Here is a 25,535-nt window from a genome sequence, read left to right as displayed (position 1 = left end):
AAGCTCTATTACAAACTATAATCATCAAGACAGTATGGTACTGGCACAAAAACAGACACATCGATCAATGGAGCCATAATAGAGACTCCAGAAATGGACCCTCAACTCTATGGTCAACTAATCTTCGACAAAGCAGGAGAGAATGTCCAATGGAAAAAAGACAGTCTCTTCAACAACAGATGTTGGGAATATTGGATAGCCGCATGCAGGAGAATGAAACTGGACCATTCTCTTACACCATACACAAAGATAAACTCAAAATGGATGAAAGACCTTGTGAGACAGGAATCCATTATAGTCCTTGAGGAGAACACGGGCAACAACCTCTTTGACCTCAGCTGCTGCAACTTCTTCCTAGAAACATCACCAAAGGCAAGGGAAGCAAGGGCCAAAATGAACTATTGGGACTTCATTAAGATAAAAAGCTTTAGCACAGAAGAAGAAACAGTCAACAAAACCAAAAGACAACCAACAGAATGGGAGAAGGTATTTGCAAATGACATATCAGATTAAGGGCTAGTATCCATAATCTATAAAGAATTTATCAAACTCAATACCCAGAGAACAAATAATCCAATCAAGAAATGGGCAGGAGGCATAAACAGACATTTCTGCCAAGAAGACATCCAAATGGCCAACAGCCACATGAAAAAGTGCTCGATATCACTCAGCATCAGGGAAATACAAATCAAAACCACAATGAGATACCACCTCATACCAGTCAGAATGGCTAAAATTAACAAGTCAGAAAACAACAAATGTTGGTGAGGATGTGGAGAAAGGGGAACCCTCCTACACTGTTGGTGGGAATGCAAGCTGGTGGAGCCATTCTGGAAAACAGTATGGAGGTTCCTCAAAAAGTTGACAGGAGAGCTACCCTATGACCCAGCAATTGCACTACTGGGTATTTACCCTAAAGATACAAATGTAGTGATCCAAAGGGATATGTGCACCCAAATGTTTATAGCGGCAATGTCCACAATAACCCAACTATGGAAAGAGCCTTGATAGTCCATCAACAGATGAGTGGATAAAGAAGATGTGGTATATAGATATACAATGGAATACTATGCAGTCATCAAAAAGTGAAATCTTGCCATTTGCAATGACATGTATGGAACTAGGGGATATTATGCTAAATGAAATAGGTCAATCGGAGAAAGACAATTATCACATGATCTCTCCAATATGAGGAATTTGAGAAACAAGACAGAGGCTCATAGGAGGAGGAGGAGAAAATGAAATCAGAGAGGGAGACAAAGCATAAGAAACTCTTAATCTCAGGAAACAAACTGAGGGTTGCTGGAGGGGAGGGGTAGAAGAGATGGGGTGGCTGTGTGATGGACACTGGGGAGGGTCTATGCTATGGTTGAGTGCTGTGAATTGTGTAAGACTGATGAATCACAGACCTGTACCCCTGAAACAAATAATACATTATATCTTAATTTTAAAAATTATTGAAGCATATACTTAAAGTGGGTGTAGTTTGGCATAAAATTTATTTTTAAAATGTGCTTTTGCTAATGTGGCAAAATATCAAGTGCTAAGTCTGGGTAAAGAGTATAGTTCATTGTATACTAGTCTTCGGCTGTTGTGACAGCTTGACATTTTTCAGAATAAAAAATTGAGGGAAATGTGCTTTTGTGTACATGCATAAGGGTCCTTTGACTTCTGGCATTGTATGCTGAGTGAAATTTTATCTTGCCCTAGATTTAGAAGGGGAAAAAAATACTCTGTCCAAAATACAATGTTGTGAAGACACCAACTAGATTATCAAAGGGAGATAAAAGCCAGGGGGCTAATGACTACACATCTTCATATGCATTCATATTCATTCTTTTTTTCTTGATAGGAAATACATTGAGTTAATGGCTATGGATTTTTCTTTCCTCATATTTTAATTGAAAACAATTTAATTTATTTGTATGTCCTCTATGTCAAGAATATGCTCTACTAGACATCACAAAGAATACAGAGACTATAGTGTGGAATTTGCTCTCAGGAACATTATATATTATATATTATATCTAGCATAAATGTCAGCAAACTAAGATCCACAGGTAAAACCATCAGCTGTTTGTAAATAAAGTTTATTGGAATATAGCCACACCCATTCATTACATTTGGCTACTTACCCCCTGCAATGGTAGAGTTGAATAGTTGCAAGACTGTGTGATATACAAAGTATAAAATATGTATTATCTTGCCCTTTATAGAAAATGTGCACCACCCTCTGGTCTAGTAAAATAAAACGTGAATGGCAAAGCAAAGAATGCTATAAGCAAAATAAAAATCAGTGTTCTGAGAGGTCAGAGGAAAGAGATTCCTTCCTAACAGGAAGGCTGGAGAAGGCCTCATTGAGGAAGTGGTGTTGAAAACCAAACCTACGTAGGAATTAGGCAGGTGGGAACGGAGTGGCAAATGGCTGGAACAGAAGGCATGGAAGGAAATCTTTCCATGTGCTCTTGAAAATCACCAAGTAGAGGGGGAAGAAAGCTAATTCAACAACCTGAGACCCACTTGTCAACATATCATAAAATATCAAGAGCTGTGAAGAACTTTAAAGATTCTGTCATACAACCATATCAAATTTCAGGTGAGGGAACACATTCAGAGTCTTAAATAACTCTTGCAAGGCCTCATGCAAAGTTAGTGGGGAAGCAGTACTAAACCCATTGCTTTTCCCTCCAAACCTTGTACCACACTGAGACACTTTAGCATTTCCTGAAGTGCCTCCTAGAGAGGCTCTGTGGGAATACAGGCAGACTCTCCAGAAGACTTTTTTCATATCACACATATTCTCCCTTCCTTTGAGATTTAGTGCATGCAGTGAGAAATATATGGGGATATTGTTCCCCAAATCAAAGAGGAAGACTGAAACACTTTTTAATTTTATTTTTTTTAACACCACTGGTCAAAATACTTTATTTTTTTAACATCTTAATTTTATTTTTTTTCATGTTCCAAGATTAATTGTTTATGCACCACACCCAGTGCTCCATGCAATATGTGCCTTCCTTGAGGAGAAGGGAGTTGAGAGAAATTGGAAAGGGAGATGAACCACGAGAGACTATGGACTCTGAAAAACAACCTGAAGGTTTTGAAGGGGCGGGGGGTGGGAGGTTGAGGAACCAGGTGGTGAGTAATAGGGAGGGCACGTATTGCATGGAGCACTGGGTGTGGTGCAAAAACAATGAATACTGTTACGCTGAAAATAAATAAAAATAAATAAATAAATAATAAAAAATAAATTATGTGCCCTCCTTAATACCCACCACTGGGCTCACCCATCCCCCCACCTCTCTCCCCTTCATAGCCCTCAGTTTGTTTCCCAGAATCTACAGTCTCTCACCTTTCGTCTCCCCGTCTGATTTACCACAATTCACTTTTCCTTTCCTGAAACATTTTTTAAAAATTGTATGTTTTATGTAAAGTTTAATAGATTTGATAGGTATTTTTAGAAAAATGAGTAAATGGCATGATTTTGAAAATTTACTATTGCCTATCATTAACTTGGGAAGGTCGCCTTCTTTGTTGATTCACATTACCTGTCTTGAGACTAGCACTTTCATATTTTTATGACAGTTTAATTCCTGCATGTGTTTTTGTCCAAGCTGCCAAAAACTAAGCTATCATGTATAAGACACTAGTATCATCAGGCTTTATTGTATCATGTCATTAGGCACTGTTCTTTCCCCAAAATAAGAGAAGTCACAGCTCGTGGGCTTCTGTCCCACTTACCAGCCCTTTCTGACACAACCAGGCATCTTAAAGAGAGCTATATGCCTTCACTCTTTTCATTTCAGCACTACACGTTCACTTTCTATCCACCATACTTGGGCTTTTCTTCCCACCGTCTACTTAATGCTTTCACCAAGATCACAGTGACTTCCAGGTTGAAACTCTTTCCTCCTTTGGTTTATATTAAGTCCTCCTCTGGACTGTCCTCCCAGTGGGCCATTTTACAAATGTTGATGTTTCCTAGGATTCCTTTTTGAGTTTTTCTTCTCCTCCCTGTCAAGTTGTATAATCTTCATGAACAGTTTTATGTTTATGGCTTCAACTGTTATCAAGACCCTAGTGATCCTAAATCAGCATCTCCATACCCAGTATCCAAAACTTAGCATGTCTGAAACTGGGACTGTCCTCCTCCCTTCTTCTCTGTTCCCTATCCTGGTAAATAACTCTTTCTTCCCCATTACCCAGATATGCAATTTAATTGGATTATTCTTCAATCCCCATCATCTCTCAATTGTAACAATGCAGTAGCCTCCTTCTCTGCCTTTAGTTTTAACTTCTGTAACAGCCTACACATTGTGACAAGTCCTCTTTCTGAAATGAATCCTTCGCTGGCTAACCCATCACCTTCTAGATTAAGAGGTAAATTCCTTAATGAAGTGCATGAGGCCTCTGTAATCTAACAATCTGATTTCCCGCTGCTCTGGCTATCCTGCAACCTGCAGCTCCCTGAATGTCCACACACTCTGATGCCTTCTTTCATGTTGTTTACTTTGGTGCACTCTGCTGCCCCATACTACCACCACCTCACCAAGTGAAGTTCATCCCTTGATGGGGATGCTCAGGAGGTGCCTCCTTTGGGCAGTGTTCCTTGCACCAGTCCTCAGTGCCGTGAGTTTATTTCTAGGGTTGTTGCACTTATCACATGGAATTCTAATTCTGGTGTACTTACTCATCTGGGAACTCTTGAGAGCGGAACTGTGTCTTCGTGATCTTCACCCATTGAGCTCACCACAGAGCCAAGGAAGTATTTGGGTTTTTGTGGTTTTTTTTTAAGATTTTATTTATTTATTTGACAGTGAGAGAGAGAGATCACAAGTAGGCAGAGAGGCAGGCAGAGAGAAAGAGAGAGGGAAGCAGGCTCCTCGCCAAGCAGAGAGCAGAGAGCCCGATGTGGGACTCGATCCCAGGACCCTGAGATCATGACCTGAGCCGAAGGCAGCGGCTTAACCCACTGAGCCACCCAGACGCCCCCAAGGAAGTATTTGAAAAATATTTTCAAATACTAGTAGTATTTGAAAAATATTTGATAAGTGAATGAAAGAAATTGTTGTATGCTAATGTGTTTTATGGATCAGAGAATTATAGTTATTTCAAATATAGGTGAAATGTGGATGGCATATATTTCCTTTCTCATATGAATTCATCTACTTCATGATTTACATATAAGTGCTTCCTTAAACTGAAGGAGTTCCTCCACAATGTTAATGTCCTTTCTGTAATGTAGATAAGCATGGCTCAATGATTATCCATAACCTGTCTCTCCTCACAAATTTCCACTTAAACCTTTCTGAAGAGATTAAAGCAAAATTCAATTCTCATTTCTATGTATGCAAAATGTAGAAATACCTATGAGAAAGTAATATGTATGTATATTTTCCTAAAGTTTTACTTTGAATCGTTCAGAGGTACTTGCTTATAGCTTTTGCTAAATATGAAGCATCATCTTTCGAGTAGCTGTCGCAAAGGGAAACAATGTTTAAATGATTAACATTGGATGAAGCTTGCATTTTGATTTACCTAATCATGATCACATGTAAAGACTCTGGAAAGTGGTAATAAAAATTCCTCACACTTGTTTAGTGCTTTCTAATTTCCAAGCACTTTCACGTGTCCTCTTGATTAACCCTCACTACAGTACAGTCAAGTAGTTAAAGGCTCAGGCTCAGCAGGGGGACCACCTGGATTGAGATCCTGACTCTGCGGTAATTTAACCTCTCTAAACCCTAGTTCTCCTTTCTGAAAATAGGAATAGTAGTACTGCTCTGTGGGAGTATTATGTGGGTCAAGTGTGCGGATCTGGGTGAAGTTGTCAACACAGGATCTTACACTGCTAATGTAAGCTGTTACTAGCCCTACTGCCTCTTCCACCACTACTATTACTGCTACAAGAAAAATCCCTGTAAAGTGACAGTGGGTATTACTCTCTGGAAAAATTGGAGGCCTTAAGAAGCAATTAAGCACTTGTACAATGCCCTTCCACTATGGTGGTTTCAGAGAAGTTTGAGTAGGAGGAAACTGGGACTTCCCCTACCACCTTCCCCTAGTAACATGCCCCACTACCCTCCTTTGGAGGCCATTTGGGGAAAAGTAACATACTACCTCTACCCGCTCCAAACCAGTGTGGTATCAGTGGAGAAACTATGTGAGGAACCTGAACTCCTACTGTCACCAAACTAGAATGGGACACCCTCCCTTCCCCCTGAGGGTGTCAGTGAAGGCCAAGTGGGCAACCTGGACTTCATCCCTACCTAAAAGTAACAAGGTGTCGCCCCTACCCCCCATCAGTGTGGTATCAGGGGAGGTATTCTAAAATGCAAGATTTAGGTAAGATCCAGTGTTCTTATAACCTATAATCCAAATGTCTAAGATACAATTAAAAATTAGTCATCATACCAAGAGCTAGGAAAATTTATACCTGAATGAGAAAAGAAAGCCAAATAGAAATGCTGTGATTATCTCACAGGATTTTAAAGCAGCTATCACAAAAATGCTTTTACAAATGTGCTTTAAAAATAACAAGAGAGAAAGTCTCAGCAAAGAAATAGAAGATACAAAGATAAATCAAATGAAAATATTACAACTGACAATTATAAATCTATGAAAGTGTGGGCACGCACACACACACACACACACACACACACACCCCTCCCCTACACACACTGCTTACCCCTAACCCATTAGTCCCAGTTGCTTCTGTTTTACAAATGGCATGGTTTGAATTTCCAAAAGAGAATGAAAGCTATTATGGTAAGATGTATCCCAGTGTGTGTTCCTTGGTTGGCTATGTGCATTCAGAGAATTCAGACTTAAGTCTGGTGTGTGAGAGGCATAGAAAGCAGGCATATCACCTTTATACAAAAGTAGGAGGAACAGATAATTTTTAGAGTGATAGAATTAGGACTGATAAAGATCCCAGTGGTCTGGTGTTCAGTTTGAAAAAAATTAGCTCCAGAATATAAGGTGTGGTAATAACTTAGCTTCTCTGTTTCATCAGTGTAAAAGGCTCAAGGTTAGAGGAAAGACCTATAGGTTTTAGATGACTGTGAACTTAGTATCTCAGGGGTGTTGCATGACTTCTGAAAAAACCTCTGATAGCATGTAGTTGAATAGTGTTTTAGAAAAAGAGTATGATAGTCCCTCTCAGAACAGAGAGTAACCAGATAGGTAAAGAAGTATAAACCATGCCTGTAAGAAACAAATGAAGAAACTGGGACTCAGTATTCATAAGACCTGTTTTGAAATTTCTGAGTGGTTTTCCTGGGAAAAGGGAAGCACTCCTTATTGCCACAGAGGAATGAAGAGACCAATGACCAATGAGTTGGTGAGGAACTAAGAGGCTGGGGGAAAGGACAGACATTGCCTTAAACAAAATAATTAGAACTATCTAAAATTGGAAAGCCCTGCCTCAGTGAGCACCCTCTGGCTGGGGATGTCAGACTCTTAATCTCACAAAACAAACTGGGGGTTGCTGGGGGAGGTGGGGTTGGGAGAGGAGGAGGGGTGTTATGGACATTGGGGAGGGTATGTGCTATGGTGAATGCTGTGAAGTGAGTAAACCTGGTGAATCACAGACCTGTACCCCTGGGGATAAAAATACATTATATGTTTATAAGAAAGAAATAAAAAACATAGAGAGAATTGTAAAAAATAGAAAAGAAAAGAAAGAAATCCCTCTATTGTTTAAGAAGATGGACCAGATACTGACCTAACTATGGAGCTGTCCAATGCTGAGAGTTTCTAATTCTCTATTCTTCCAGTTCCTCCCTCTAGCATTATTATTATATTATCTCTTAAGTGCTGGTATCATTATTTTAACTCTGTTTTCCCTAGTTAACTGTTTTCTCACTGGCATCAGTATGCCTGCTTCCGTCTCCTTTTTCATTGATTTTGTTATTTCCTGGTTCTTGTTTGTATTCCAGATAGATGACTTTACTTAGATAACTTCATGATCATAAGTGCTACAGAATCATAGAATCTGGGGATTAAAGGAGGCCTTAGAGATTAACCAGTCTAACCTCGTACCAGGAAGATACAATGATGTTGAATGTGATAAATTACTAAACATAGACTCCAGTGTCTGATTTGAGAAACTATTCCATCATTTACTGACTTCACAATCTTATGCAAGTTGCTTAACCTCTCTGAGCTTCTGTTTTCTCGTTTGCATCAAGGGAGAATAATAGATATGTTAGAGGGTTGCTGTAAACATTTAATGAGAAAAATGCATATAAAAACACTTCATTCACCCAGTAGACTCTCAGTATATATTAGTGAAAGCTGAATTCCCTGATTTTATAGACGACGAACTGGAGACACACAGATCATGCTGGTATTAGTGGGTAGGCTAGACTGAGACTCAGTCCTCTTGGATCCCAGCAAAGTACACTCAGCCTACCAAAGCTGCTTTGTCAATGCCTCTAGAAGCTACTCATTCTTTCATTCCACAAATACTTAGGAGTACAAACTAGACCATAGGCACCGGAAGTATAGAAGCAAATATATATAGAAGCAAGTATAGTAGCTCACAGTCTAGTAGGAAGGACAGCTAAGAGACATTTAAATTGCATGTGGTTAGTGTAATAAAGCAGAGCATTCCCAGGGGCTCAGTTGAGGCATAAAACTTATGTTGTGGGTGGGGAAGACAGAATATGTATCACATAGACTGCAGCGACTAAAGGAGGAATAAAAGGTGATGAAGAAGTAGGATATTGTGTGGGCAAGAAGTAACCTGAAAGACTCCTTTGTTCCTTTCACTCACAAATTTACCCAACGTGACAATACACTATATATTTTTTTTAAAGTGCTGGTTTTATTGATACATGGACCTTCTGAATGAGTCACAGTCATGGCATGGTCTTTTTCATTGGATATCGATATCTACATGTAATCAACAATTATTTTTTGAGCACCTGTACTACATAGTCAATGTTGTTTTAGGATCAGGTGGGTTAAAGCGTCTGCCTTCAGCTCAGGTCATGGTCCCAGGGTCCTGGGATCGAGCCCCGCATCGGGCTGTCTGCTTAGCAGGGAGCCTGCTTCCTCCTCTCTCTCTCTCTCTGCCTGCCTCTCTGCCTACTTGTGATGTCTGTCAAATAAATAAATCTTAAAAAAAAAAAAAAAACAGAGAAGTGAACAAAACAAAGTCTTGCCCTTATAGAGCTTATATTCTAGTTGGGGGAAAGAGGAAATGCATTTTAGGAGATGACCATTGCAGTGGAACAAAAAGCTGAGTAAACAGTAAAGAGAAAGTGGTTTGGGGGAAAAGAATGTTATTTTAAAAAGGTAGTCTACAAAGGCTTAAGGATAGGGTAGCATTTGAATAGAGACAAGAGACTTTATGTACTTTATGAATTTAGAGAAGTAACTGAGGCAATAGATCAAGAAAGGCCTTATTCACAAAACATTTAGGAGCAAATAATCTCATTAATTCAGGTCAAAAAGGAAAAAAAATCAATTTGTTAAAAGGCCAGCTGTCGTGAAAAAGAAAGATATCGTCTTAAAACTTAAAAGGAAGCACACTGTTCACTTTGCATTTCTAGGTTTTTACCTTCCTTTGGGGGTAACCAAGGAGAGAGATCTTGTATGAGCTCTGGGGTTAATCTGGGTCTTCATTGAAGCTGTGAAAAGTTATTTTCTTTTTGCCCCTCTTGATACTATTTCTGTCCTCCCTTCAGGAAAGGAGAGTGACTCTTTTCCTCATCTCAACTTTGGAACAATATTTGCACAGAAATGTTCCAGTGACCATGAGCAGAGCTAACATAGCAACGGTGGAAATGTTGCTTTTCATTATTATATTATTGCCTCATGTTTAAAGCAAGTATTTACAGTCTTCTTTTAACATACGTCTTCATAATATAGTCTCCTAGACAGGGAAGAACAAAAATCTGTGGTTGGAGACATTGGACTGTGACCTACCTTTAGGTGAAACAATAAATCTTATTACCTTGTAAAAAAAAAAAAAAAAAAAAAAAGAAAGGCCTTATTGGCCATTATAAGGTTTTAGGCTTTTAGTTTACAAGAGGTAAGAATCCAGGGAATGTTGGGACATCTGGGTGGCTCAGTTGGTTAAGCTGCTGCTTTCAGCTCAGGTCATGATCCCAGAGTCCTGGGATTGAGTCCCAGATGGGGCTCCTTGCTCAGTGGGGAGCCTGCTTCTCTCTCTGCCTGCTTGTGCACATGCTCTCGCTCTCTCTCTCTCTCCCTCTCTCTGACAAATAAATAAATAAAATCTTTAAAAAACAAGAAGAATCCAGGAAATGTTTGGAGCAGAAGAATGATATGATTCAACATTTAAAACCAAGACATTTCCAAGCATCATGACCACTAAGGCATGTCCTCTAAAGTTTGTTAAAACTATATTATTTAGGGGGTGCTTAGGTAACTCAGTGGGTTAAGGCCTCTGCCCTCAGTTCAGGTCATGGTCTCAGGGTCCTGGGATGGAGCCCTGCATTGGGGCTCTCTGATCAGTGGGGAGCCTGCTTCTCCTTCTCTCTGCCTGCCTCTCTGCCTACTTGTGACCTCTCTCTGTCAAAATAAATAAAATCTTTAAAAAAAACTATATTATTTAGGACTTTGCATAAAATATGTAAATAGACTAGAAGTTATAAATATTAAAAAGGGAAATAATATTTGGGATAAAATTTAACATTCTCTTTAATATAGTCATAATATTATTTGTGGAATTAAAAAAAAAAGATGTTGAAAATTATTAGCCATTCCTATTTGATTTTATACTTTGAAGCCAAGTAAATCATCAGGGTAAACATCTTTCACTAGTTCTGTTTTTATGCTTAAAAACATAAGCACAGATATTTTATAAAAATCAATAGGGAAAAAACTGTTATATGTCTAATGACAGTAACTAAAGGAAATAAGATAGTGCCAACAGTATAGAGACCTCTTCTGCTGTTGGAACCCTTTCACATTTTTTGCCCTTTTTTCCTTACTCTGACACTGTCTTGAGAGGACTTTCTTCTTTTTTTTTAAAGTTTTTGTTTAAATTACAGTTAATATACAATGTGTTAATAGTTCCGGGTGTACAATATAGTGACTCAGCACTACCGTACAACACCTGGTACCCATCATAGCAAGTGACCTCCTTATTCCCCATCACTGATTTCACCCAGCCGCACCCACCTCCAGTCTGAACACCAGTTTATTCTCTATACTTAAAATTCTATTTCTTTGTTTGCCTCCCTCTCTGTTCTTTTTTCCCCTTAGCTTATTTGTTTTGTTCCTTAAATTCCATTTATGAATGAAATCAAGTGGCATTTCTCTGACTTATTGTACTTAGCATTATACCCTCTTGATCCATTCCTATCGTTGTAAATGGCAAGATTTCATTCTTTTAATGCTGAGTAATATTCCATTGTATAAATATATATATACCTCATCTTTATCCATTCATCAGTTGATGGGCACTTGGGATGTGTCCATAATTTGGCTATTTTACATCGGGGTGCATGTATCCCTTTGAATTAGTATTTTGTATTCTTTGGGTAAATACCTCATAGTACAATTGCTAGGTCAAAAGGTAGTTTCTTTAACTTCTTGAGGAAATTCCATACTGTTTTTCAGATTGGCTGTACCAATTTGCATTCCCACCAACAGTGTAAGAGGGTTCTCCTTTTTCTACGTCCTCACTAACATCTATTGTTTCTTGTGTTGTTGATTTTAGCCATTCTGACAGGTGTGAGGTGATAGCTCATTGTAGTTTTAATTTGCATTTCCCTGATGCTGAGTAATGTAGAACATCTTTCCATGTCTGTTGGCCATCTGTATGTCCTCTTTGGAGCAATGTCTGTTCATGTCTTCTGCCCATTTTTTAATTGTTTTGGTTTTTGGTGTTTTGTAAGTTCTTTATATTTTTGGATACTAACCCTTTATTGAATATGTCATTTGCAAATATCTTCTCCCATTCTGTAAGTTGCCTTTTAGTTTTGTTGATTGCTTCCTTTTCCTGTGCAGAGCTTTTTATTTTGATGAAGTCATAATAGTTTATTTTTGCTTTTTACCTCCTAGCCTCAGGAGACATATCTAGAAAGAAGTTGCTATGGCTCATGTCAAAGAGGTTACTGCCTATGTTGTCCTCTAGAATTTTATGGTTTCAGGTCTCACATTTAGGTCATTAGCCATTTCAAATTTATTTTTGTGTCTGATGTAAGAAAGTGGTCCAGTTTCATTCTTTTGCATTGTTCTCGTTTTCCCAACATCATTTGCTAAAGAGACTGTCTTTTTTCATTGGATAATCTTTCCTACTCAGTTGAAGAATAATTGACCATATAGTTGTGGATTCATTTCTGGGATTTCTATGTTAATGCATTGATCTGTATGCCTATTTTTGTGCCAGTACTGTACTGTCTTGATCAATGTGGTTTTGTAATATAACTTGAAGCCAAAATTGTGATGCCTTCAGCTTTGCTTTGCTTTTCCACAGTTGCTTTGGCTTTTCAGGGTCTTTTATTCTAGGATTGTTTAGGATTTCGGAATTGTTCCAGCTCTATGAAAAAATGCTTTGGTATTTTAATAGGGATCGCATTAAATGTGTAGATTGTTTGGGTAGCAAAGAACAATATTTGTTCTTCCAATCCATGAGCATGGAATGTTTTCCCATTTTTTTGTGTCATCTTAATTTCTTTTGTCAGTGTTTATAGTTTTCAGAGTACAGGTCTTTAGGACCTCCTTGACTAGGTCTAATCCTGGGTATGTTACTAGTTTTGGTGCAGTTGTGAATGGATTGATTCCTTAATTTCTCTTTCTGCTGCTTCATTGTTGGTATATAGAAATGCAAGATTTCTGTACTTTGATTTTGTATCATGTGACTTTACTGAATTTGTGAGTCAATTCTAGCAGTTTTTTTTTTTTTTTTGGTGGAGTCTTTCAGGATTTCTATATAGAGTAGCATATCTCTGCAAATAGTGAAAGTTTTACTTCTTCCTTGCCAATTTAGATGCCTTTTATTTCACTTCATTTTCTTTTTTTTTTAATATTTTATTTATTTATTTGACAGAGAGAGATCACAAGTAGATAGAGAGGCAGGCAGAGAGAGAGAGAGGGAAGCAGGCTCCCCGCTGAGCAGAGAGCCCGATGCGGGACTCGATCCCAGGACCCCAAGATCATGACCCGAGCTGAAGGCAGCGGCTTAACCCACTGAGCCACCCAGGCGCCCTCACTTCATTTTCTGATTGCTGTGTCTAGGACCTCCAGTACTAGTTAAATAACAGTGGTGATGGTGGACATCCCTGTCTTGTTCCTGACCATAGAGGCAAAGCTCTCAGTTTTTCCTCATTGAGGAGGATATTAGCTGTGGATTTTTCATGTAAGGCCTTTATTATGTTGAAGTATGTTGAGGTATTCTCTCTAAACCTACTTTGTTGAGGACTTTTTATCATAAGTGGATGTTGTATTTTGTCAGATGCTTTCTCTGCATCGTATGAAGTGATCATGAGGTTCTTATCCTTTCTTTTATTAATGTGGTGTGTCATGTTGATTGATTGGTCAGTATTGAATAATAAGTCCCCCTTGATCATGGTGAATGAGTCTTTTACTGTATTAATGGATTCAGTTTGCTAGTATTTTAGTGAGGATTTTTGCATCCATGTTCATCAGGGATGTTGGCTTTTAGTTCTTTTTTTTTTAGTGGAGTCTTTACCTGGTTTGTATCAGGGTAATGCTGGCCTTATAGAATGAATTTGGAAGTTTTCCATCCTTTTCTATTTTTTTGGAGTAGTTTGAGAAGAATGGATATGAATTCTTCCTTAAGTGTTTGGTAGAATTCACCTGTGAAGCCATCTGGTCCTAGACTTTTCTTTATTGGGAGCTTTTATACATTTCTTTCAGGTTGTCAAAATTTGTTGGCATATAGTTAGTTCTTCATAATATTCTCTTATAATTGTTTATATTTCTGTGGTGTTGGTTGTTATTTCTCCTTTCTCCATTGTGACTATATTTATTTGGGTCCTTTCTCTTTTCTTTTTGATAAGTCTGGCTAGAGGTTTATCATTTTTATTAATTTTTCAAAGAACCTCTCCTACTTTCATTGATTTGTTCTATTATTTTTTGTTTTTGTTGTTTTTAGTTTCTTTTTCATTTGTTACTGCTCTGATCTTTATTATTTCCTTCCTTCTACTGGCTTTAGGCTTCATTTGTTGTTCTTTTCCTAGTTCCTTTAAGTATAAGGTTTGGGGGGGGGGGCCTGGGTGGCTCAGTCCTTAAGCATATGCCTTTGGCTCAGGTCATGATCCCAGGGTCCTGGGATTGAGACCCACATCAGGCTCCCTGCTCAGTGGGAAGTCTGCTTCTCCCTCTCCGCCCCCCTGCTTGTGTTCCCCCTGTCACTGTTTCTCTCTCTCTCTGTCAAATAAATAAATAAAATCTTAAAAAAAAAAAAAGTATAAGGTTAGGTTGTTTATTTGAGATTTTTCTTGGTTCTTGAGTTAAGCCTTTATTTCTAAACAATCTCCTAGTGGTTCTCAGCGAACTTAATTCATATACTGACCATTGTGAACAAATACACTACACAATTTAAAAATACATAAACCCAACTTACAATACTAAAAATCAGTTGGATAGAATTACCACTGGATTACCAAGTTAATTTTCTCTCTCATGGAATCACGTTACAGAAGGATGGATTTGTACTACTAAGAAAAGCATCCTCCTGTATTTTGAAAAAGAATGTAGAAAGTTTTTGGAACAATTTTGGTAGTATAAGATAGTGGTGGATAAAGAATGTGAATTTGCCTTTTAAAAGTGATAATGACTTTTAATTTAATTTTGCTAAAACTCTTTGCCTCAGGGCTTGGTCCTAAAAATATTGAATTTCTCCTTGGAGCAGGTTTAGAGAAGCAGCACAGTACTTATTCTAACCCTGATGGTTTCTTTATCCTCAGGAAAGTCTCCTCCTCTGGACCATGGTTTCCTCAAATATAAAGTGAAAGAAAAAAATTGATTGTGAGGTTCTTTCTAGATCTAAAACTATATGAAATATCTGCAGACTTTACAAAGGTCAAATATATTTTGAGAGGAAGGGGACATTTTGTAGTAAGAATATGTACATGAAATCAATTTTTAATTTGCAACTATAAGATAATGACTACACCAGTGTATTTTGAAGAAATATACTAAAGGAAATACCTTTTATCCATTGGAGAAAGTTGTGGTTTTAGATTTCTGCCTCAGAAGTGACAGATTTAGAAGAGCCAAAAGGTACATAGCTCTGTTTTTTCCCAGGCCAGACCTGGTGCATACCAGCAGGTGGTAGTTACAAGCACTGCTGCATGCTGGGAAGGTAACCTTCCCCTGCCCTTCACAGACCACCCACCCCAGGATGGAATGTGTTCCAGATTCAGGTAAGCCAGGTGTGCAGTAGATCAGGGCAGTGAGCAGGGGGGTGGGGAAGATTTTGCTAGCACACCTTTCCTAAAGAACAGGGTCCTCAACCTGCAGTGTGCTCTTGGCCAAACAACTGTGCTGGAAATTAGTTCAGACTCCAGTGTTGGTCTATAAACATGTATGAGAACTCGAGGTGTGCCTTTCATCTACTAAGTGTCCCAAAGAGCAGGCTGCTAATGAATTATTTTACCTCTGGCAAGTAATGATGATATCCAAGTAGACAAAAGACAACAGTATAGAGAATTGCTCTGAATACATTATCCTTGCAGTATAGACACCTTCTGCAAGTTTCTTTTTATCAAATCTCATTTTTAAAGAAGAGAAAGAATCTTTTGTCTCACTAAAGATAAGCCCCTCCTTACCTTAATTTAGGCAATTTTGAAATTCTTTCCTTGAGAACTTGTTTGGAGGTCCTGGCTGGGGAGCGCAGCTGCTCTATACCCTTGACAGAAGAATGATCCTCCTCTATGGGGAAGGTGGTCCTCTTCCACTGAGCAAGCAGCTTCGGGACAGTTGCACATGGACCAGTGAGGGAGGAAGGGGACACCCACCTAGCCAGCCAGACCAGCCAGATCAACCCTGGAGATCAGTGGGGTGGCACATGTCACAGCCAGATCACCCTCACATCCTGAAATTCTTTCCTATGGGTGCTTGGGTGGTTCAGTTGGTTAAGTGTCTGCCTTTGGCTCAGGTCATGATCCCAGGATCTTGGAATCGAGTCCCGTATCAGGCTCCCAGCTGCACGGGGAGCCTGCTTCTCCCTGTGCCTCTGCCTCCCTCCCCCCACCCCCGTCTCTCATGAGTAAATAAATAAAATCTTTAAAAAAAAAAATTCTTTCATAGATGAAACATTGGTTTCTTATTAAAGCATTTCTGTTAAATTATTTAAAACCAGCAAAAGAAAAATCTATATAGAAAGATAAGGAAATTTTCTGTGACCATTTGAATAAAATGTTCTGATAAGGCACAAAAAAGACTTCACTAAAGATTTCAGGCAAAAGAAAACTCTGTTCTCAGCAGTGAAGGGATCAGTACTAAATGAAAAAAACACAGATGTACATGCACAGAATTCTATGGAAAAATATGGTGAGGGACTGAACTGAATGTCAGACTAACTTAGACTGTTGGAAACTAGAAAATTATGGGGAGAAAGTAAAATACTGTTCAGTACAGTGAGGGCCTTTAGACCTAGGTCTAAAATCCCAGGATTCAGTGCAGCAAGCCTAATAAGGGAAGCCTGGCTCCTACAGGCCACAAGCGTTCATCTAACTGCCAGATTGTTAGAGAAGTTTTTCAATTTGTGTTTATGAGAAACTGCCAAATGTTGTTTCTAAAATTAAGTAGAAAGCCCCAATGAAATAGAAAATCAAAAGTTGTCAGCAGTGGACAAAGAATATAAGAATATCATAAAAATATACCTGATTTACATTACACTGAGCTTATTTTCTTGGGGCCAATGAAGAAGTGACATTTGATGCTCAAACCACATTGACAGTTTCTGAATAATGAGATTAGTACATTTAACCCAGAATTATCCCATCAACCCTTAAGTATATTTTCTTGCCCTTTGGCCAAAATGAAGGTCTAAAAGAATTTTTCTTCTTCCTCTTTTTTTGTTTTAATGGAAGAGATATCAGAAAAACAATGTTCGGCCCATGACCAATTTTCACTTCTCTCCACCGAAGACAGAGTTTCTACACATTCCTCAGTAAAAGAGATACCCAATGAGAGGAAATCTTTGGGGGGTAAGAGAAAGCACATGGGCTTTAAAGTCTCATAAATTCAGGTTCAAGTCCCAGACCTTCCATTAACTAGCATGTTCTTGATATCTCTGAACTTGAATTATTTATTTGTAAAAATTAAATGTGATGATATAAGAAAAATGCTTAAGCATTTTTGGCTTAGTAGAAAAACCTCATAGATGTTAATTTACATCCTTCCTTCTCTTATCCCCTCCCAGTGAGTGTGACTCATAATTTAGCCCCCCTTTTGGGGGTTATCTTTAGGTTGTCATTTTGAGCATAAGTAGTTAGTTATATGTAGTAAGTAATAATATCAGAAGAAGTAAAGATGAGCAAGTCTTACTAATAACTGCGTCTCACATTAAATTGCCTTTTTGCACTCATATATGTCCTTTTTTGTGTTTCCAGAACTGGTGTCACATTTTGCTCCTACCTGCTTTTAAAATGGTCACCACTTTTCTCTTTTATATTGTTCTTTCTGTTCTTCTATAAACCATAAAACCACAGTTTGTTACAGTTTTTTTTGTAAAATCAAAGTCTGTAGGCTCTGAATGACCCTTAAGGTCAACAGAGCATCACTCTGATCCCTTGACCATTTATGTAGTAGATATGCAAATGCCAGATAAGCAAGTGATTAAATAAATGACATTAATTTTGGTATTTCAGATTTTTTACATTTTTCCTTAATTCTCAACTATATTCTTTAAAGATGCAGTAGTGGATAAAGTACTTCTGATTAAGTGAAAGATTGCCAAATACACATGCATAGTGTTTTATTTGAAATACTTGAAGGAAATCAGTACAGGTTTCTTGAAAAGAAAGGATTATGAAAATTTGTGATGATGAAGAACCCTGACATTACCAGAAATGTATTTCTCATATTCTCTCTGTAGTGTATAAAAGAAAAAGTTGTGTTTTTGGTGGATTTATTGAGTTAATTTTAAAATGTGGCCAATCCGAACACACAAGTTACATTTCCTCTGCCAGGGGGCCCCACTAATTTTACAGTAGATAGATACAGGCCTGAATCCTCAAAAACAGAGAGAATGGGAAGAAAAGGAAAGCAAATCTGTTTTAATTTGGAAAGGAGATAGTTGAAATATGGTTACCTAAAAGCTAAACCTAAATTAGCAGGAAGAAAAACGCCAGAAGAAAATTTGTTCCGTAGAACCCCAAAAGGCTCAAGAATTAGAGTCACCAGGATTCTCAGAAAATGAGGTTGAAAGTGGGGCTATAAAGAGTCTGATTGGTTGACAGTCTAAATAAGAGGCAGTTTAGATGCCTTAGATTTCATCTGCCATGTGTTTAGCCAAGTGCCTCCTCCCCACAACTGTGGCAGAAGACAAAAGAGTTTGAACCAAGGTTACTCCAGGCATGGGGACACCATCTACAGCCACAGAAACAAAATGATTGGGTGCCTAGGTGGCTCAGTGGGTTAAGCCTCTGCCTTCAGCTCAGGTCATGATCTCAAGGTCCTGAGATCAAGCTCCGCTTCAGGCTCTCTGCTCAGCAGGGAGCCTGCTTCTCCCTCTCTCTGCCTGCCTCTCTGCCTACTTGTGATCTCTGTCTGTCAAATAAATAAATAAAATCTTTTTTAAAAATGATAAGTGAAAATATATTCCTTAAATAATGAGGCTCTCAGCCTCCTTCAGAATTCTATGAATCTGTGCAAAAAAGAGCAGCCCATCTTATGTACTCCAGGCTTGGAAGATACAGGATTTCATTCTTATGAAAGTAACTCTCCTGGAAGAACAGACATATAAATACTAATATTTGGGATTCCCACAGTGGAAAAGCTAGGTATCTGTTTAGTCATCCAAACTGAAGCCCTTCACACAGAATTTGTATCCAGCTTGTGACTGGATCAAGATTGTGATACACTAATCTACTTATCAGTCTTGAGTATGAACAGAATATCCCACATGACCACATATGTGGATTTTAAGGAAAACTTAAAATCTAAAGTACAGAGAAAGAACTCAGAGGAGATAGAGACCATGTAGGAAACAAAATAAAAATCCTAAAAAAGTGTAATCTCACCGAGATGAGAAATATTGTATCCATAGAACAAAAAACTATAAAAACAAAACATATATGGAGACAAAAAGAGCTCCTAAAATTAGGGGCATCTAGGTGGCTCAGTCAGTTAAGTATCCAACCCTTGGTTTCCGCTCAGGACATGATCTCTCCCAGGGTAGTAGGATTGAGCCCCTTGTGGGGCTCCGTGCTCAGTGCAGAGTCTGCTTGAGATTCTCTCTCTCCCCCTCCCTCTGGCCCTCCCCCACACATGGTGTTCTTTCTTTCTCTCAAATAAATAAATCTTTAAAAAAAAAAAAAAGAGCTCCTGAAAATTAGAAATATAGTAGATGAAAAACTCAGAAGGAGGACTGGAAAATAAAGTTAGGCAATCTAAGAAGTAGGACAAAAAACAAAGAGATGAAAAGCAGGAGAAAACAAAATACTAGAAAGTTACAGGCTCAGTTCAGGACCAAAGTCCAATAGAGAAAATGAATGAGAGGAAATAAAAAATAAATAAATAATGCAAAGAAATAATGCAAGAAATTTCCCCATAAGTGAAACATGCAATAAATAAATAAATAAATAATGCAAAGAAATAATGCAAGAAATTTCCCCATAAGTGAAACATGCAGTTTTCAGATTAAAAAGACAACTGAGTTTTTATACACACACACACACACACACACAATGAAGAAGGACCTATACCAAGACACAGGAAATCAGAGAGAAGACGTTCCTAAAAGTTCCCAGAAGAGATGAAACAGACCAGGTACAAAAATATTAGGAATGAGATTGGGCCTCTTAACAACAGTGCTTGAAGTTGGAAAGAAGGGAGTTGTCTTTCAAAACTCCAAAGGAAAGTTAGTTCCAACCAAGAATTCTCTATTCAGCCAAACTATCATTCAAGTATAAGGATGAAAGAAAGATACTTACAGACACACAGGTCTCAAATTTTTTCTTCCCATGCACCCTTTCTTTTTTTTTTATTATTATTATGTTAACTAGCATACAGTACATGATTAGTTTTTGGTGATTCATAACACCCAGTGCTGCACCTTTTCTTAGGAAGTTGTTACAGTATATTCCTCAACAAAATGAGAGAATGAGAAGAAAAAGAAGAATCCAAGAAATAAAGGGAATCTAACCTGGGAAGGGGTGGGAGGAATTCTTAAGATGAAGATGAAGAACAGTCTCAAAATGAGAGTTGTACAGTAGGCCTACAGAACAAGCAGGCCATGTTAGTGCAGGGGTGTGGTAGGGTTCAGGAGAATGTCTTCCAGAGGGAGCTAAAAAGAACCAACAATTCCTGATGCATCTGAACTTGAGAGGAAATTCCAACTCAGCCAGAAAGGTTGACAATGCATTAATGACAGGTAAATAGGAAATTCAGCATACAAAAAAAGTTACCCAACTAAACAAAAAACTTGTATAAGAAAGTAAATATAATCATCATACGATAAATAGCTTAACTGTGAATAATATATGTATAGTCATAATGGAAGAAACAATACCATGCAGTCAGTAGTACTGCAGACCAAATGTTCTGCTTCTCTCTTTCCAAGTACATAGTAGGATGACATTTCTTGGCTCCCTTATGGTTGGATTGGACTATGTGATTAGATCTAGCCAATAAGGTGTGAGCAAAAATGATGTCAATTTCAGATACTGCATTTAATGTTGATACACAACCTTGCAGAGATCTTTTTTCTTCTTGGCCACTGCCCTGCAGTGCCTTGTACTGTCCCTAATAAATTAATTTATTGGACTATTCAAATTGAAATTAATTAAAATTAAAAATTCAGTCTCTATGTCACATTAACCACATTTCCAGTGCTCAAAAAAGCCATTTGTGACTAGTGCAGATAAAGAAAGTATAGACTGAACACTTTGATCATCTTAGAAAGTTCTTTGGGTCATTGTTGCTATAAATGATAGTTGCTTTGTCACCTGGGCTCCCGAGTAAGGACAATAGGGATGCAGAGTCTCAGGCAGCCTGACATGGACATGTCATGTGAATGAAAAATAAAGCTTTATGTTTGAAGCCACTGATATTTTTGAGGAGTGTTTCACTGCAGCATAACCTGCTCATTCTGACCTATAATAGTTTCAAACCCCATTCATCATATACCACCTTCTGAATTGGGACAGGCTAGGTTACACTAGTCACAATCTGAAAAGTTTTGTGTGACTGTTTTATAACTGCTATTGAATTTCAAAGGGAACTTTCATCAGTTAACTGGAGCACACACTGCAGAAAAATTCTACTCTAATTACTTGGGCTTCAGAATGGCTCAGTGGTCAGAGATAACTTATGGTCAACAGTCATAACAGGCTAGTCTCAGTGAAATGATTTTCATGGAATGTCTAAATTAGCAACAAAAGGAATGGAAGAAACATTTGCTTTTGTTTATAAAGATCCTTTTTTTTTTTATCCAAGTGATTATTTGTTCCTCTGTCTTCTGATAGAACTGGAGTTCTATCAGGACAAACAGAGGGTGATTGTTTCTAAGTAAGTGCATTTGTGAAGTGTAATCATTTGCCAGTGTTTTCCCCTTCATCATTTATTTGAACTTTATAGTAGTCTCAGCAGGTAGGCAGATATAGAAACCAAGTCTCAGAAATGTAAAATTATTAAAGTCCTGTAATCTGCTAGAAGAAAAACTGGATCTTGAATAGAGTACCATCTGATTCCAAGTCCATACCTCCTTTCTTTCCATCCTTAGCTTACTGTCTCAGCCCCTTTCTTGGTAGTAAGGCCTTCAGGAGGCAGCTCCTCTTCTTCTTGGGAAGAGTGAGCCTTTAAGTAGCCAGCATTGCAGAACAAGGGCACAGAGCTCCTAGCCTGGCAATTATGTATCTAGCAATTGTACTTCTTAAGTTATCCTTCTTTGTGACAGCTGATGTTCATACACAATAGTATTTACTCCTGGTAATAGGAGGAATCATAGTAAGATTAGCAATTGTAGTAGCAGATAACATGTCTATGGGGCGTACCTATGTGCCAGACATCGTTCTAAGAACTTTCACAGGTTGATTTACTGCTATGATTATGATTATCCTCATTTCACAATTGAGGAAGCTAGGACACAGAAAAGTTAAGGAACTTGTCTAATACCATATAGCTTCAGAGCCAAAACCCAAGCCCAGGTTCTAACTCCTAGTTCTACTTTTAACCATGTTACTTCCTGTAAACTATACACAAAGATGGCCAAATATGACCCTAGATATTAGAGGAAAAACTGTTTTGCCATTTTGTGATAAAAAATACAAATTTCACTTTAATAAACGAATTTAGATTGGATATTTTTAGAATTCACTTGAACGAGAAAACAATGCTGCTGTCAGTTTACCCATTGGTTCATTTTCTGGGCTCATACAAATTTTAAAAATAATTTATTCAATTGAATAAATAATATTTATTGAGCACTTAATATATACATAGGAATGAACTAAGCATTTTATATAGATTAGTTCACTTAATCCTCACAAGAACCCTAAGATACAGGCACTGTCGTTGTCCCTGTTTTATAAATGAGAAAATGAAGCTTGGAAGTAGTAACCTGGCCAAGGTCGCTCAACTAGCAAGGACAAAGCTGAGACTTGAACTCAGCAACATAATGTCAGAACCAACACCAGAACATTTAACTAGCCACCTCTACAATTTCAAAATTACTTGTGATTCCAGAAAGATTCTAAATTATCTCTGTCCATTTCTGGTGGTTTTACTGAAATATAATTACTGTATTTTTTTCCATCTAGGTTTATGTCCCAGATGAAAATAATGCTATTTTGGGAAGAAATACAAATAAGCAAGTTTTTGAAGGTTTGACAACTGGACTTCTCAAAGTCAGTGCTGTGGTTTTTAGCTGCCTGACTGCCAATCGACCAGATGGAAACAGCCAGCCAGCTACACCAAAAATATCAACACAGGAAATGAAAAACAAACCCTCACAAGGTGATGCTTTTAACAGTCGAGTTCAGGACCTCATCAGGTAAAATTGCTAGATTTCTTCAAACTTTCTTCTTCTTTAAAAAAAATATTAAAATTATTTCAGTCTCAGGGCCCATGTGAAGGCATTGCTTCTCACAACACCATCCATAAATTCTTGGTGGAAAATACACTACATTTTGTAACACAGAGAAGAAAAGTCCTATTAATGAAAAGCAATACAGCTGTCATTCTTGATATTTAGATATTTGATATTAGAATATGTAGTGTCTAAGCTTATATAACTTTCTTTCTGTCAACTATTTCCCAACTCAAGATTTTCTGAGAATTCCCCTATTTCAGGTCATTTCTGGTTTTAAACTTGTTTCAGACTTAAAACAATAGTAGCTATTATTTATGGAGCACTCATTATGTAAACATGTTGTAATAGAAGCTTTGCAGTCCTATAGATGTAGGATTTCTAATTCAGACTTTGTAGGTGGGGAAATTGTCAGAGAGCTTAAGTGCTTTGCCTAAGTTTATGTAATAAATAAATCTAAAAGTAGGTAGGAGATTTGAGATCAAAACTCAGATCTAGCTGGATTCCTAAAACTTGTGTGCTACAAATGTAGCGATTTCTGACACCTGTTCAAGGTCAATCCTGTTCACTTCTAAAGGTCACCTCTTCTCCAGGGAAATTTCCCCCTATTCTGACATCTGAACTCTTTTTCCCTCAGGAATCTTGAATCAGGTAGGGCATTTAATTTCCCAGTAGGGTTCCATTTGGTGTTAAACAGTTTCTTGCCCCACCTATCTATCAGTAACTTTTCTGTGATCAGCACAGATCTCTGGTTTCCAAAATCCATGCAGTTTATTGCTCTGAAGCTTATGGTAGGTTAATAGGATAAAAGAGAATGTCCTATTCTGCATTTGCCTCAAAAGAATTTATAAATTTCCTCTGGTTTTTCTGTAGTGCTTTCTTGAGAACAGTTGTTTCATTCAATATTTTTCTTACCCTTGATTATTTTGTTCACTTTTCCCTTCCATTTGCCTGCCCTCTTTCCCCAAGCATATTTATTGCTAGTGAGTACTAGGCCCTTTGGGTTCACAACCATTTATCTTACAGCACTTGACTTTTACCCTCCCTGGCCTTTCTCTCAGTTCCTTGATCCCCTTCAATTTCCCCCCCTCCTTAGGTCACTGTAGAACCTATAGCGTCTCTGCTGATACATGCCATTCTGTTCCAGCATTCTCCCTTGGGCTGCCGTGTGATACAGCAACCCTGCATTCTTGTCCATGCCTCAGCTGTGATGAGGTAGAAAGACCAGCCAAAGGCTTCAGAGTAATTCTAATGGACTTTCCAGGAGAAAATACATTCGTTTTCATATATATTGTTATGGTTACCAGATCCTTCATAAAAGAGGAAGGTATTAGGGAAAAAAATAACTGGTAATCTGCCAAACCAAATCTCATGTATCTTAAAATGGATAATGAACAATCACAGTCCTTTAGAACAAAACTCTGCCACTCCTTATCTCTGACTTGAACCACTTTTGGTGAAGGTTCTTTTTTTACATATAATGCATTGTTAGTTGGCTTCATGATGGCTATGTGTAGAACAACAAACTGTAGTTTAGATCTGCCTAATGAAGCAAACAGAACATGTCTAATTCTTTCCATGCTTGCTTTCTCACCACCTCAGATATGATGACTAGAAATCTCACTCCACTCCCTGCCATAACCTGGGAATTTTTTTCAGTTTATATCTGTAAAGTTGTAAAGTTGGGCAGAGAAAGTTTGAGCACAGTCTTTAGTGCTGTTCTCTGGCTTGTGCTCTAGAAGTAGAGCTGGAGCAGAGCACAGCACCCTGACACCTGGCTCCTCCTCCTCATCTGGGAGAAAAGAGGCAAGAGGATTTCTAACAAAGATGGTAATACCAGGATTTATTGTCATTATTTTACATGGTGCAGTCAAGTGTCTAGATCTAAGGGAGTCTCAGAAATATTTATCAGTTCATGCAATGGTCACTTGTAGCACTTGGTGCCAGACCCATACGAGGTCCTGGGATACAAAAACAAAAAGACCTTTTACAGAATATCCAAATATTATTGTTTGGCTGTTAAAAATCAGAACTTCTTTCTAGAAAGTGAAAATATTGGCAGTGACAGTGTTTAGCACAGTTCTATGAAAGCAGTGTTGTTTGTAGGATAGAAGCAGATTGCACTTTTTAAAAAATAATGATTTGAAATTTGTTCAGGAAATGGACCAACCCTGAAGCTCCACAATTCTGTTTTCCAACTTTCTTCAGATATGATTGACATATAACATTGTATAAGTTTAAGATGTACATTGTGATGGTTTGATACAAATATACTGCAAAATAATTACCACAATAAGGTTAGTTAACACCTCTATCACCTCACATGATTACC

At 38.0% G+C, this 25,535-nt stretch overlaps 1 protein-coding gene across 2 annotated transcripts in view; it reads left to right on the top strand.

Annotated features, from left to right (window-relative positions):
• SCAPER (S-phase cyclin A associated protein in the ER) overlaps positions 1-25,535 on the top strand; it is a 514,148-nt gene that overhangs the window by 409,158 nt on the left and 79,455 nt on the right. For both annotated transcript variants that reach the window (XM_046009648.1, XM_046009649.1), the window contains exon 26: positions 22,935-23,167. In XM_046009648.1, coding sequence (XP_045865604.1) covers positions 22,935-23,167 — 233 coding nt within the window. The remainder of the gene's footprint in view (positions 1-22,934; positions 23,168-25,535) is intronic.

Source organism: Meles meles, chromosome 6, assembly GCF_922984935.1.
Source record: "Meles meles chromosome 6, mMelMel3.1 paternal haplotype, whole genome shotgun sequence".
Classification (NCBI taxonomy): Eukaryota; Metazoa; Chordata; class Mammalia; order Carnivora; family Mustelidae; genus Meles; species Meles meles.
This window is presented reverse-complemented; position numbering and strand designations above follow the sequence as displayed.